This window comes from Lithobates pipiens, unplaced genomic scaffold (genome assembly GCF_037356315.1).
Source record: "Lithobates pipiens isolate NorthernLeopardFrog02 unplaced genomic scaffold, aLitPip1_a1.2 Scaffold_18, whole genome shotgun sequence".
NCBI classification, from domain to species: Eukaryota; Metazoa; Chordata; class Amphibia; order Anura; family Ranidae; genus Lithobates; species Lithobates pipiens.
The window spans coordinates 368201205-368216667 of NW_027507758.1; the positions used below are offsets into that span (position 1 = coordinate 368201205).

Consider the following 15463-nt stretch of genomic DNA (forward strand, 5'->3'; position numbering starts at 1 on the left):
AGTGAAATACGGGTGGTCTAATACTCCTGTGCCTCTCATCAGGGAAGTCACGTGATAAGTGACGATATGCGTAGGAATACGAGGAGAATATGACACTGGAAGTGACGTCCGCAATACGAGCACTGTGCTCGTTTGTACTATGCATGTTTTCTTTGATCTTTGATGTTTGTGAGTACCTTTTGCCACTTTTAATTTAAAATAAATGTATCTATGTACTTCACTATTGGAGCCCCCCTTCTTTGCTTTATGAGATCTTCATGTAAATAGAGAGTGATTAGCGCCAGTCGCGTGGGGTGTCAGTTCAATCTGCCAGGAAAGGGATACAGCCTCTGGATCTCTGCAAATTTGCTGTTTACTTACAGCAGTAAGGTAAAGGGCCATTTCGCCTGGTGTGCTGTGAACACTGGAGAGGCACAGGAGTATTAATCCACCCGTATTTCACTGGAGAGGCACAAGAATAAGTCACTGAATGTCACCAAATTCCATCCTGTTTATGGACTCGTTTGCACTGTGTGATTCACGGTCTTTACCCATCGATTTTGTTGTTTTATTACACTTGTTTTAAATGCACTTGATTGGATTTGTTTCCTGTTTTTTACAGTTTATATTGTGTATATTCAGGCACCAGGCACTTTGAATATTTCTAATTGGTCTCTTTTTTGAGGGATTGCTATATTTATGTGGGAAAAGGTAGTTGAACTGTATAAAACAGAGAAGGGATATAAAAAGATATCAAATGAATTGAGAATGCCAATCAGCAGTGTTCAAACTCTAATCAAGAAGTAGAAAATGAGGGTTTCTGTTGAAACCAAACCACGGTCAGGTAGACCAACTAAAATTTCAGCCACAACTGCCAGGAAAATTGTTTGAGATGCAAAGAAAAACCCACAAATAACTTCAGGTGAAGTACAATACTCTCTGAAATCATATGGTGTGGCTGTTTCAAGATGCACAATAAGGAGGCACTTGAAGAAAAATGAATGCATGGTCGAGTTGCCAAAAGAAAGCCATTACTGTGCAAATGCCACAAAGTATCCTCCTTACAATACGCCAAACAGTACAGAGACAAGCCTCAAACCTTCTGGCACAAAGTCATTTGGAGTGATAATACCAAAATGTAGCTTTTTGGCCACAACCATAAACGCTACATTTGGAGAGGAGTCAACAAATCAAAGGTGATCAAAGGTACAGAGGTGGGTCGCTGATGTTTTGGGGATATGTGAGCTACAAAGGCATAGGAAATTTGGTCAAAATTGTTGGCAAGATGAATGCAGTATGTTATCAAAAAATACTGGACGAAGATTTGCATTCATCAGCCAGGAAGCTGCACATGGGACGTACTTGGACATTCCAACATGACAAAACACATGGCCAAGTCGACCTATCATTGGCTACAGCAGAATAAAGTGAGGGTTCTGGAGTGGCCATCTCAGTCTCCTGACCTCAATATTATTGAGCCACTCTGGGGAGATCTCAAACGTGCAGTTCATGCAAGACAGCCCAAGAATTTACAGGAACTGGAGGCTTTTTGCAAAGAGGAATGGGCAGCTTTACCATCTGAGAAGATAAAGAGCCTCATCCACAAATGCCACAAAAGACTTCAAGCTGTCATTGATGTTAAAGGGGGCAATGAACGGTATTAAGAACTGGGATATGTAAAGTTTTGATCAGGGTCATTTGGTTATTGTTCCTGTTGTCATGATGATTTAAAAAGAGTAAACACAGTGGATTGATAATAAATGGCTTCAGCCAAACACTAAATATAAGTGAAAGAAACGTTTTATCACTAATATTCTCTGAAAAGTGGCCAAGAAATCATAAATTCTGCCAGGGTATGTAAACTTATGAGCACAACTTTATAATATATCACTATTGAAAGATGTGAACCAAACTTTTTACTGTACTTAAATACTTTGTGCCTGTAACTCCTGTTTATAAAAAAAAAAAAAAACACTTAAATAAAACAAGATTGAACTAAAATAGTCCTGTGGGAAAGGTCTAGGACCCTTTTATTAGACTTTAATTGCTGTCTTGGAAAGAGTTCCACCCAGTTCCTGTCCCAGCGACACATCAGTACGGGAAGTAATAGAGACCCCCCCTTCCAGGGCACAAGCATAGAGGTAGAACAACCCATAACATGTTCTAATATTTACTCATGTTACCCAAAACTAAGCTGTAAGGGCACTGTACTCAAATTTCAATATCTACTGATCAGAAAATTGTAAAGACATTGATTCAAAGCCTCACAATGTATACAGATAATCTGGAGGAGATGGTTTATTCTTCTTAACAAAACTAGAGTTCTTTAAATGTATGCCAAAGATTTTATAATTCTATTTAATCACCGTTTTGTATTTAAGTTAGAGATACTGCACCTTATTTCCCATCCCAGTATTAGACAGCAATGCAAATCCAAGTTTATATTCTTTTTATTGACGCAAAATTGGAAAATGTCTTGCATAAACAATATATCATATTTTTAAGAAACTAGAGTTTTTCTTAAGTCTCATTTAAAGCAGGATGGGTTTTTTACTAATGGAACCTTTAATGTAACAGTTAAAATTTGCCTCTACTTTCTTTGTGCTGTTGTAGCAGCTAATATGAAATTCAGTTCTCAACGCCCACATAAAATGTGCCATCACCAATCCAAACCATTACATGTGTGTTTTTACTTGATTTATACCTACACAGCTGTATGTTAATGTTTTCTTTTTTGTTTTTTTAACGTATAACTTTTTATTCATTTATTTATTACAAAACATATAAGCAATAATGATTAAAAAAGGAGTAACATATATTCAAATAGGGGGTGGATCTAGCCTTCAACCTAAATCTGATATTCAACAGCATCACATAATAGGTTACATGGAAAAAAAAATACATATAAATACAAGCCCTTAATATTGTTTCATGACCTAATCAGTCCAAAATAACACCCAAAAGCATGCAACCAAGTCCAAACATTATCTTCATTACCTTGCTAGTAGATGACCATATTCCTGTATACAAAAGACCACTTTATAATCAAAGGGTGTTTCTAATATATGTGACACACCGCTATTAACCTAAAATGCTTTACTTATCCCAACTTAAATTCTTTCTTTATTATTCCTTTTGTACTTTAATAAGGACACAAATACCCTCTCCTGACCCCAAAACTTGGAGATCTGGAAAAGACCTTTACCTTAAAAAAAAAAAATAAGGCGCTATACATGTTCATATAGAAAAACTGTCGCAAAGAAAGACACTGAATCAAACTCAAATGTGCACATTAATGAAAAAATAAGCAAGCATAAAGTCCATAAGTGAATAAATCCCAACACCAAAACAGAATGCTCTTAGATAAAACTTCTAAATCTTCCACCACAAGTGCTCAGTATGAAGATGGCCACTCACCAGAGCTGTTTGACACCTTTTTACAGGGAGGTCAAGAAACACTTTGGGAACCCCAAATTGGTTCCACTAATGGCATGAATCCATTCCAATGGCCACTCAGGAAGGAGCTAGAATGTAAAAAAATGACTCCACAGGATACACAGATGAAAGTCTCATAGTGTAGTCATTTTTAATAGCGTAAAAACAGCAGTAATAGCAGTTACACTCACATGTACCTGGCACTAGGTGTAAACAGCGTGTGTGAGTCAACTGCTCCCTGGGGGTAGTGTGCATTTCACGTCTCACTCCGAATGTGCAAAGCCTGGTGTGGTGTATCAAAAATGGACCCAGAAATGATGTATCCTCCTCTCGGACATATGTTTCTCCACTTTCTGAAGCGCCATTCATGGCAAAACATATGTCAGAGCAGAGGATCCGTCATTTCCGGGTCCGTTTTTGATACACCACACCAGGCTTTGCACCTTTGGAGTGAGACATGGAAAATAATCACTACCCCCAGGGATCAGTTGACTCACACACACTGTTTATACCTAGTGCCAGGCCAGGCACAATCACATGCGAGTGTAACTGCTATTATTACTGCTGTTTTTACTCTATTAAAAATTACTACACTATGAGACTTTCATCTGTGTCTCCTGTGGAGTCATTTTTTACATTCTAGCTCCTTCCTGAGTGGCCATTGGAATGGATTCATGCCATTAGTGGAACCAATTTGGGGGTCCCAAAGTGTTTCTTTACCTTCCTGTAAAAAGGGGTCAAAGCGCTCTGGTGAGTGGCCATCTTCATACTGAGCACTCTTGGTGGGAGATCTAGAAGTTTTATTTTGGAGCATTCTGTTTTGGTGTTGGGATTTATTCACGTATAGACTTTATGCTTGCTTACTTTTTTTCATTAATGTGCACATTTGATTTTGATGCATTGTGTTTCTTTGTGACAGTTTTTTTTATATGAACATGTATAGCGCCTTATTCTTTGTTATCATTTTGCACAGTTCCAATAATTTGTTCACTTTAAAGGAGGCAGCTGTTTGTTTCTATGTTCTCATCCCCACAAGGCACCATTTTTTTGGTACTCCATTTTTTGCACATTTTTAAAAAAAAAAATGTGAATTCCTAAAAGGAGCTCTAAATCTGCCTACATGTTTCAAATCATTGACCTAGGAAATACTAAAACCTCTGGATCAGCATAACAGACAGGGAGCAGTTATTTTCATAAGAAGAGTTTTGCAATGGCAACCTGCACAATTCCTATTACAGGTTTTCACTCTCATACAACAGTTAAAATAGAATTCAATGACAATGATCAGGATAAGTACCTCTCTCCTGTAATCTTGTTGCTGGAGATAAATCACCATCAGCGGGCTCACTAGGCACAGGATTACCACCCTTTCGGGAAAATAATCAAGCGCCGTATGGTCTCATTCCTATTGGCCAGGTGGTAACACTAGTTGTGTGTGTGACAGAGCAGGGCAGTTAAACAGTCACTATCATGTATGTGTCACTCTTTGACTGGCTAGAAGAGTGAGGACTCCGTCGCTGGCAACTTACATTTTGCACTTTCGGCAGCTAGGGAGTGATGTCTTGCTCTTCCAACCAGCAATAAATCTTCAAAAAGACACCACTATACTGAGCTTGAATTTTGTCAGTGTGCTCCTGAACTTCAACCTGGGATCTCTACTGTGTCTGGGAATGACTCTTCTCGCTGAGCTACCTAGGATACTGGACAGCAATCTGCCCGATGCCTTAACTTCTGCTAAACCTTGAACTCTTTGCTTCTACCATGGTCTTTGTGATTTAAGCCATGTCACTGCACTTCCTGTTTACCAGATTATGGTGCTCTCTGCAGCTAGTATCTCACTCTCCTCTTCCCTGCTGCCATCCATATTTTGCTTCCACTCGTTATCAACCCTTCTCTTGTTTCCTGACTAAGCTTCTGCCTGATCCCAACCTGCACCTACTCATTATTGACCCTTGGCTTGTTCCTGGACTACGCTTCTGTTTGATTCTTACCTGCTTATCCGCTACTGGACCCCGGCTTGCTTATCTTCTGGTGGGGGAATCCTGAGGACTGCAACCTGGTACTAACACACAGCAAAATTAATTTCCACCATCAGGAGCTCTGGTGAACACTGGTTAGTACTAAGACTCAGCACCTCAGGTGAGCCCACATCATCCACTGGGGTGACTGCCTGTGTGCCTATCCTGCTGATCAGTGTGGTCGAGCAACTGCTGTAGCAAAACTGACCTTCGAGCCTAACCTCTGATCATGACAGGCAGCCTCTGAGCAAGTGAGGAAGACCTGGGTTGTTTCCAGAAGCTTTCAGTCAATGATTTTGCATGTGAACCTGGTGATTGCTGTGACCAATCACAGCATATATTTGTGTGTGTTAGTAAATACAACACAGATCGGACTCTTTTTTTTTTTTTTTTTTATACTATTTCACTTGCTGTTCAGAGCTGAAATCAGAAAGAAAAAACAGCCAGTCTGTAAGTGAGTAAAATCAGTACACATACATTTGTTAGGCACACAGTTAACCCTTTGATTTCACTCCTGATCACCCCTGTCACCCAGTCAGTGCTAATAATACAGTGATTATTATTGGTCACGACATAAGTGTCAATAGTGATGTCAGTTAAAGACAGATAGATAGCATTCCTCCAAACCAGTGTCAGTCAGCGCCAGTCCCTGATTGCCTGTCACACTATCACAGTCGCATTATAAGTCGCTGATCACTGCCATTACTAGTATAGTATCTGTCAGGATCTGTATTCTGGTCAAGATCAGGACTATACTAGTATCTCCCATAGTATACTGTCCCCAAAAACACAGTCAGCCCTGATCACTACAAGCACTTGCGACATGTAGCAAAATATATTTTGGCCTAAATTTATGAAAAAATTTGATTGTATTGGATATGTTTTATAACAGAAAGTAATTAATATTATGGTTTGTTTTTTGTTTTTTAAATGTTTAGTCTTCTTTCGTTTATATAGTAAAAAGTCAAAACACAGTGGTGATCGCCGCCAAAAGAACGCTCTATTTGTGTGAAAAAAATTATATACATTTATTTTGTGTAGAGTGTTGCATGACTGTGCAATTGCCAGTTAAATTAACACAGTGCTGAATAGCAAAAAATGGTCTGGTCATGAAGGGGGTAAAACCTTCCAAAGGTCAAGTGGCTAACAAAATCTTACATCCAGCATTCTCTAAATTGAACACATAGCAGACGGTACAATGTATTACACATATTACATCGTTATTAGAGTGTGATATATTATACAGTGGTCTGTGGCCTAATAAATATATCCTGTTTTTTTTTTATTTCTACACATATCCAGGCCAACATTTCGTTACTTTACTTGGTACACCTGTATCCTTGGGATTTTGGGATGTGTCACTATGATGTTCCTCATCCAACCAATTTATGCCTCTGCAAGCATAGTTTTCATGTTAATCCTACTCGTGTGCCTGCATTACTTGTCCCCAAGCCATAGCTGGGGCTTCATCACTCAGGCCCTCATCTTCCACCAGGTGAGTGGAATATACCGTCTTTAAACTGTAATTATGTGTTTGTATGTATGTGCATATTATTACATATTAGTTTATATTACCAATAGCATTCCAAACACCATTTTATATTGCCAAAAGCATTCTGGAATAACCACAGACTGTTGTTGACTATACATTGTACTGCAAAATGCAATGTAGAATTGAAAGAAGAATGTATAATGAGACACAGTATGAAATACATAAGCATATAGATATAATGAAAGGAAGAGGGGCAAACAGTGATGCTGAATAGTGAAGGAGGCGAGGGACATGTTGAATGGTGAAGGAAAATGGAGGGGAGGAACATGGTTCAGCTGAAGTCAAGTATAGAGCAAGGGAAAGACATGTTACTGCTAAATGGTTGAAAAAGATATAGAGCTGCTTAACAGTGAGTATATTTGTATATTCTTGTGATTATCTTATATAGACTATGGGAATATAGCTACCATTCACAGGAGAAGGCTGCATGCTATTTTAGAATGCAAAGTTTATGTAGCCAGAACTGGGGTCTTTGTGGGAAGGAATAGAATCGGGGTCTATACAGGAGAATGGGTCATTAGACTATTGTCTTTAATAAAAGTGTAGGGTTTGCTTATCTGATGCATCGTCTTGGAAATTCGTTTAGCCCCCCTGTGTATTGAAGCAATAATTGAGTGGATGTTGAGAGCAGTGAGAAAGGAAAGGGTTTACGTGCGAGGAGGGGATTGTGATGTATAGCAGGATGAAGTCATCTGTATTGTGGCCCAGGGTCTAAGAATATGCATGCTTTTCAAGTCAGCATCTACATTATACTGTATGTTTAAAGATGGTATTTTAAATATACTACAGTACTCTACACTATCAAGGGCATTAGTTAGCCTTCTCTTGTTTTTCCAGCCTATGGTAAAAAAGAGCATGCAGCACTTTTCTTTGCCTCCCAAAATCAGCAATGTGTGCCAGAGCAGCACCTCAACAGGGCTAAATGTGGTGCTGTTTGCTTAGCCCTGTGAACATTGCAGAAATGTATAACTTGTAGAGAAATTTCAGGGGCCCCCAGCCGCTTATTTAGAGACAGGGGAGCCCTCAGTAATGAATAGTCAAAGTGATTCTAAAGGCAGAAGTTTTTTTTATCTTAATGCATTCTACAATGGATTTTAAGGTGTTGTTTTTTTTTCCTAATAAAATAACAAACATGTTATACTTACCTGCTCTGCGTAGTGGTTTTGCACAGGACAACCCTGGATCCTCCTCTTCTTGGGTCCCTGGCTGGAGCTCCTGACCCCTCCCTCCTGTTGAGTGCCCCCACAGCAAGCAGCTTCCAATGTGGGGGACCCAAGCCGACCTGCAGCTCCCTGTGTTGATTCAGACACGGACCACAGTTCGGACCTGCCTCTCTCTCTCCTGATTGGCTAACTGAATTGATTGACAGCAGTGGGAGCCAATGGCGTCACTGCTGTATCTCAGCCAATCAGGAGGGACAGCTGAGGCACTCGTGAACATCGCTGGATAGAGATGGGGTTCAGGTAAGTATTAGGGGGGGCTGCTGTACACTGAAGGCTTTTTATGTTAATACATAGACTGCATTAAGATAAAAAACCTTCTGCCTTTACATCCACTTTCAGTATGCAGCAGCCCCCCTCAGCCCTACTAATGCCTATCTGAGCCCCATCTCTATGCAGCAATGGCAAGAGTGCCTTGGCTGTCCTGGTCATCTCTCTTATTGGCTGAGACACAGCAGTGACGCCATTGACTCCCGCAGCGGTCAATCAAAGTCAGTTCGAGGGACACGGCCAAACCCTGGATCTGTGTCTGAATGGACACACAGAGCTGCAGCTCGGCTCAGGTGCTCCCATAGCAAGCTTCTTTCTGTGGGGGCACTCGACAGGGAGAAGGGGCCAGGAGCACCAACAAGGGACCCAAGAAGAGGAGGTTCTGCACAGAGCAAGTAAGTAGAACATGTTTGCTATTTTAAAAAGGCAAAAAAAACAAGACTTTACTTTAGTCTTAAATTATATTTTAAAAGGGAATAGTGGGAAAAAGGTAAATTTTGTATTAGCGTGCAGATAAATTAGAGTATGGGGGTCACTACTGTGTACAGATGGTTCTTTCGTGGACCCTACCCAGTTAATTTTAATAGGAGCCATATGACTTCTATACATGGGTGCAGTCCTGAATGCAGATGTCACCAACGCTTAATCTGTTTTGATCATCTCAGAATATGGGGCCTTAAAATTATACAGTGATACCTTGAATTACGAGAATAATTAGTTCCAGAACAATGCTTGTAATCCAAAGCAGTCCTTTATCAAAGCGAGTTTCCCCATAGGAAATAATGGAAACTCATATAATCCGTTCCAGTGGCACTGCTAGTGTATGCAGTACCGCATGTAACCAGAGGTGGGGGGTGCCGGAGACATTTGGAAACACTCGGAGAGGCTAGGAGACACTCTGGAACAGGGACTTGAATCCTGCTCGTTTTGCGAGACAACGCTCACAAACCGAGTCAGGATTAAAAAAAAAAAAAAAATGCTCATATTGCGAAACGCTTGTAAACCGCGTTACTCACAATCTGAGGTATTACTCCGCTTTTCGGAACCCTCTCCTCCTCCGGCGTCACATTTGACACCTTTCAGTGGGGAGGGGGGTGCAGATACCTGTTTAAGACAGGTATTTGCACCCACTTCTGGGCATAGACTCCCACAGTAGTCTACGCCTCTTCCTTTCTTGCCTCGCTGTCTGCTTGGTCACACACGGGTCCCAGAGACAGAGCAGACCATTCTCATTGCGCTGTGTGACTCACGCGCAGTAGGGAACCGGGAAGTGAAGCTGCAACGCTTCACTTCCTGATTCCCTCACCGAGAATGGTGCCAGCAGCAGCCGAGAGCTGAGCGATTGCTCGGTTTTGGCTGCCGACATTGCTGGACTTCATGATAGGTAAGTGTCCATTTTTTAAAAGTCAGCAGCTACAGTCTTTTTTTAATAATTTTTTTTTAGGTGGACTCCCTCTTTAAATGATAGTCGGTGTGTACTGACTCCTATTTAACACGAGTTTGAACATTCCCCCATCCACATTGAGTTTAGGAACTGTGCCAGTTTTTTTTTTTTCATTCATCCTGCTGGTTGAACAAAAAAAATGAATGGATCCATCTGTGGGCTGCTTTAGAGAGTATTTTACCAAAAATGAAATGCCTATTACTTGTACCTGCAGACATCTGAGAAAAACAGTGAGCCAATCACATAAACAGGAAATTACATTTCCAAGTTGCCATTTTGCATTATACAGTATTTTATGAAAATTACAGCAATTGAATAACAAAAGGGTTTGTGTAGCAAATTCATTTTTTTATAAAAATGGTGTTTTCCTTTAAAGGGTAACTCCACTTTCATGGGGGGAAAAAAGCAAATAAAAAAATATATGCATATACAGTTGTGACAAAATTCCAATTGTAATTTAATGTTATTAAAAATAGCCTTTCCTTTTCAATCTGCAGCTCTGTAATTTTCTGTGCAATGCAATATGGCTACCTGTACAGAACATTTTTCAGTGGGGAGGGGGGTGCAGATACCTGTATAAGACAGGTATTTGCACCCACTTCTGGGCATAGACTCCCACGGGAGTCTACACCTCTTCCTGTCATGCTTTGCTGTCTGCTGGGACACACACGGGTCCCAGAGACAGCGCAGACCATTCTCATTGCGCTGAAACATAATTTTCTGCTTGTGTGATTGGCTCGCCGATTTTCCCAGAAGTCTGACTAAGATACAAGTCAGATTTTTTGCACCCCCTGCAACAAAAATGTAATTTTTGGTAAGATACCCCCAATAGGAAATAACATCTAAAGGGATACAGACCCTGCAACTTTCCTCATTAGAGCCCTGATTCTGCAGCAGCTGGTTGATAATTATGAAACCACTCTCATTAGACTCACTTAGCACAGGGGCACAGAGGAACAAACGGTGGTTTCTTCAGCATAACAAAAGGTAGGAATCCGCAACAAAGCTTGTTAAAATCCTTGCAATGTACATGGATCACCCAGAGGGGAATGTTTTTTTCTCAACACAAGTGGAGTTACCCTTTAAGTGGAAACCTCCATGGGGTTGTCGGTAGCTGGAATAAACTGATGGATTAATATGGGGTAATAGTATCATGGTGGGGAAAATTTTATAGTGAGACGTCTGTTCTTAAAATCATACAGTCCAGACGTCCTTTATTGACGAATATAGTGAACATATAATTAATGTATCAGATAATATGAGCTATAATATAATGTATTTACTTGCACACTCAAGTATGGGTCCAGCAATAGAATTTGCAGTAAAATGTTGCAGTTTTGTGCAGTGTCTGCAGAATCCCATCAGGAATGATATCTTCTTCTTTCAATGTGACTGATGGTTGAGTCTTATTGTGCAGACACAATGGACACCACCTGTTCCATCTCCGCAGTGAAATCACCCGCATTAGACGCCAATGTAATACTATTACTGGGTTCACTTATCTTTCCATAGCTGCCTCTCTGTTTAATACAAAGCTTTTGACACATACCAGGGAGAATCCTGTTTTTTTACATAGCTTGTTAGCTGTCCATTTGTTCTATTATTCATTGTTCTATGTTTCCTTGTTAAGTGTTCTTAGTCAGTAAGTAATGCCCATCTAAGCCTTGACACAGAGAAGATGGAATAGAGAGCTTTCTAATGCAACAGTATCATTATTTTTAAATAATTGGAATTTAAAAAGGTTCTTTTTTTTTCCGCAAGAGGGAATATTAGAAACTATGTGAGAGAAAGCACTTATGTTAGATCTGGGGAGAAAATTCTTGAGCGTATTACAGCCGGCTCGCCCGTAACATTTCACACTTCATACAATATGTCTATATGATCTTCGTACAATCAACTTTAAATTTATCAAAACTATCTAATATGAGCACCTACCTATTCTATACAATCAATTTGTATTCAATCAAGCAGGTCTTTGTACTTCATAGTTGTTGGTAGATATAAAGCCCCGTACACACGATCGGATTTTCTGACGGGAATTTTGTGTTGACAGACTGTTGGCCTAAAATCCGACCATTGTACAATTGTCAGATTTTGGGTGGCAGGCTTATAAATTTTCCACGGACAACAGTCTGTTGTCAGATTTTCCGATCATGTGTACACAAGTCTGTCTGACAAAAGACCAAAGTACAAACATGCATGCTCAGAATCAAACACAACATTAGCAGAAGGTGTCCAAAGGGGGGGGTGCTAAAGAGCTAAAAAAAAATGTAATGCGTCACTACGTTTGTGTTTGTTGGCCCACAATTGTGTGCCATTTTGTATGCAAGACAACGTCCTTTGGAAAAAAAGTCTGAGGTTTTGTCTGTGGAAAATCCGATCATTTGTACGAGGCTTAAAGGAATATTTACAATCAGATTGTAATATGTGGAAGCTTTGGTCATCCTATTCATGTCCTGTTATCATCAGAGCAATCAAATGTAAAGAAGTACATCAGAATTGTACAACTTAATTCATTTTCATTGTTTAAGCCTGACCAAATTTGTTCAATTAAAAATAGGTGTTATGGTTGACATCTTAAAGCGGTATTACACTTAAGCCTGAGTTCACACTTGTGCGTTATCGGACACTGCGTGTGATTCATACAGGAATCGCACCGTATTTCTGTGCGTATCACATGCGATGTCTGTAAGGTGCGATATGAGATACATTTTGTATGGCTCAAATCATAACATATCCACACCAAAATAGTGCAGGGCCCTTTTTTTCATACCTGAATCCCATTGCATGGGTGTTTACGCCCATACGATCCAATTCTGGCAATCATACTGCTTTTGTGCGATCTGTTTCAATGTTTATGTAATGGTCTGCAGGTGTCAAGGTTAGATTGACGCCATGCAATTGCAATGCGGTGCAGGAAACGGCATGGCATCAGCGTGAACCAGGGCTAAAAGCAAAAAAAAACATTATATTGCAGCTCACCGATTCTTAGATGTGGTGTCTACATGAGCTTTGTTCTTTTTTTCCTTTTTCACCTTATGATCTGCGCAGTAAGGATGTTATTTTTCAACTTCCTTTAACAGACCAAGCAATCCAGTAAAAGTAGTAGTTGGAGGGATTCAACACTGACAGGAGCACTTGCAATGGTCTTATTTACTCACATAAAACCTTTATCCCAAAAGGAAAAAAAACATTGCTGTAATTGCTTAAAAAGTGTTAGCTGGAGTTCAGCTTTAATTTGTTAGTCAACTCCGACTAAATCTGGTAATGCATCAAACTCAGAACTGTTCCCAGATTGCTGCTGTCCAAATGTGTCTCCATTGCTCCTCCTTTCAGAGTGGAGACAGGAGGTTTGTTACTGGCCAGATCACCTGGTGAAAGGGAAAACGCCTAAGAAAAGAAAACAAATGCAGCTACTACATATATGGATTGGTACGCTGCAATATATTACATTTTTGTTTTTTTGGGTTTAATACTGCTTTAAATGTGGCTTCAGACATAATCTAAAGCTGACCATACATTATATATCTGATTCTATAATCTCCATCAGATTTACCATCAACATGTAGTGCAAGGGCTATTTTGATACAAGTTGAACGGATTGATTAGGGTTGTCCTCGTACTACAGTGTTATCTTCTTCAATAACATAAATGGTTGGTGTCCATACTGGGAAAACAAAGGATCCATACATGGCTGCATCTGTCTAATGCTGTCATTTATGCTAGCTTTGAATGTAGTGTCAGCTCAGCTACACCATGTTTACAGATGGCTAAACTATACAGATCACAGTAGAAGACTGGTTGGCCACTAACCTCTTTAAATGCAAATAGGAATTATCTGAATTAGTGGCCCACAGCATTTAATCATTCTGGAAAGTATCAAAAAATGTACAATAATTGACAAACACAGTTTTTCGGAAATTTGAAGTTCTTTGTTTCAGTATCTCAAAGCAGAACTTCAGCCCAGTTTATAGTGCCTTGAAAAAGTATTCACACCCCCTGAATTTTTCCACATTTTGTCATGTTACAACCAAAAACGTAAATGTATTTTATTGGGATTATATGTGCCCAACACAAAATGGCACATAATTGTGAAGTTGAAGGAAAATGATAAATGGTTTTCAATTTTTTTTGTAAATATGTGAAAAGTATGGCGTGCGTTTATATTCAGCCCCTCTGAATCAATACTTTGTAGAACCACCTTTCGCTGCAATTCCAGCTGCAAGTCTTTTTGGGGATGTCTCTACCAGCTTTGCACATCTAGAGAGTGACATTTTTGCCTATTCTTTGCAAAATAGCTCAAGCTCTTGGATGGAGAGCGTCCGTGAACAGCAATTTTCAAGTTTAATCACAGATTCTCAATTGGATTTAGGTCTGGACTTTGATTGGGCCATTCTAACACATTAATATTCTTTGATCTAACCCATTCCATTGTAACTCTTGCTGTATGTTTAGGGCATTGTCCTGCTGGAAGGTGAACCTCTGCCCCAGTTTCAAGTCTTTTGCAAACTCTTAACAGGTTTTCTTCTAAGATTGCCCGGTATTTGGCTCCATCCAGCTTCTCTGACCAGTTTTACTGTCCCTGCTAAAGAAAAACATCTATATCATGATGCTGCCACCACCATGTTTTACGGTGGGGATGGTGTATTCAAGGTGATGTGCAGTGTTAGTTTTTCACACATAGCATTTTGCTTTTATGCCAAAAAGTTCAATTTTGGTCTCATCTGACCAGAACATCTTCTTCCACATGTTTACTGTGTCCCCCACATGGCTTCTCGCAAACTACAAACGGGACTTCTTATGACTTTCTTTGAACAATGGCTTTTTTCTTGTCACTCTTCCATAAAGGCCATCTTTTTGGAGTGCACGACTAATAGTTGTCCTGTGGATAGATACTCCCACCTAAGCTGTGGATCTCTGTAGCTCCTGCGGAGTTACCATGGGGCTCTTGGCTGCGTCTCCGTCTAATGCTATCCTTGCCCAGCCTGTCAGTTAAGGTGGACACACATGTCTTGGTAGGTTTGCAGTTGTGCCATACTCTTTCCATTTTCAGATGATGGATTGAACAGTGCTCTGGTGAGATGTTCAAAGCTTGGGATATTTTTGTATAATGTAACACTGCTTTAACTTCTCCACAACTTTATCCCTGACCGGTCTGGTGTGTTCCTTGACCTTCATTGTGCTGTTTGCTCATTATAGTTCACTAACAAACCACTGAGGGCAGAACAGTTGTATTTATCCTAAATAACACACAGGTGGACTCTATTTACTAATTAGGTGACTTCTGAAGGCAATTGGTCCCACTAGATTTTAGTTAGGGGCATCAGAGTAAAGGGGGCTGAATACAAATGCATGTCACACTTTTCAGATATTTATTTGTAAAAAATAAAATCATTTATCATTTTTCTTTCCACTTCAGAATTATGTTACATTTTATGTTGGTCTGTCACATGAAAAAACCCAATAAAATACATTTACGTTTTTGGTTGTAACATGACAAAATGTGGAAAATTCCAAGGGGCATGAATACTTTTTCAAAGTACTG

The 15463-nt window shown here is 39.8% G+C and overlaps 1 protein-coding gene across 2 annotated transcripts in view; it reads left to right on the forward strand.

Annotated features, from left to right (window-relative positions):
• The window catches only part of LOC143988229 (solute carrier family 12 member 9-like), a 325643-nt gene that overhangs the window by 279568 nt on the left and 30612 nt on the right, over positions 1–15463 (forward strand). For both annotated transcript variants that reach the window (XR_013276794.1, XM_077487641.1), the window contains exon 10: positions 6735–6927. Coding sequence is in view for 1 of the 2 variants with exons in the window: in XM_077487641.1 (XP_077343767.1) it covers positions 6735–6927 (193 nt within the window). In the remaining variant the exon portion in view is untranslated. The remainder of the gene's footprint in view (positions 1–6734; positions 6928–15463) is intronic.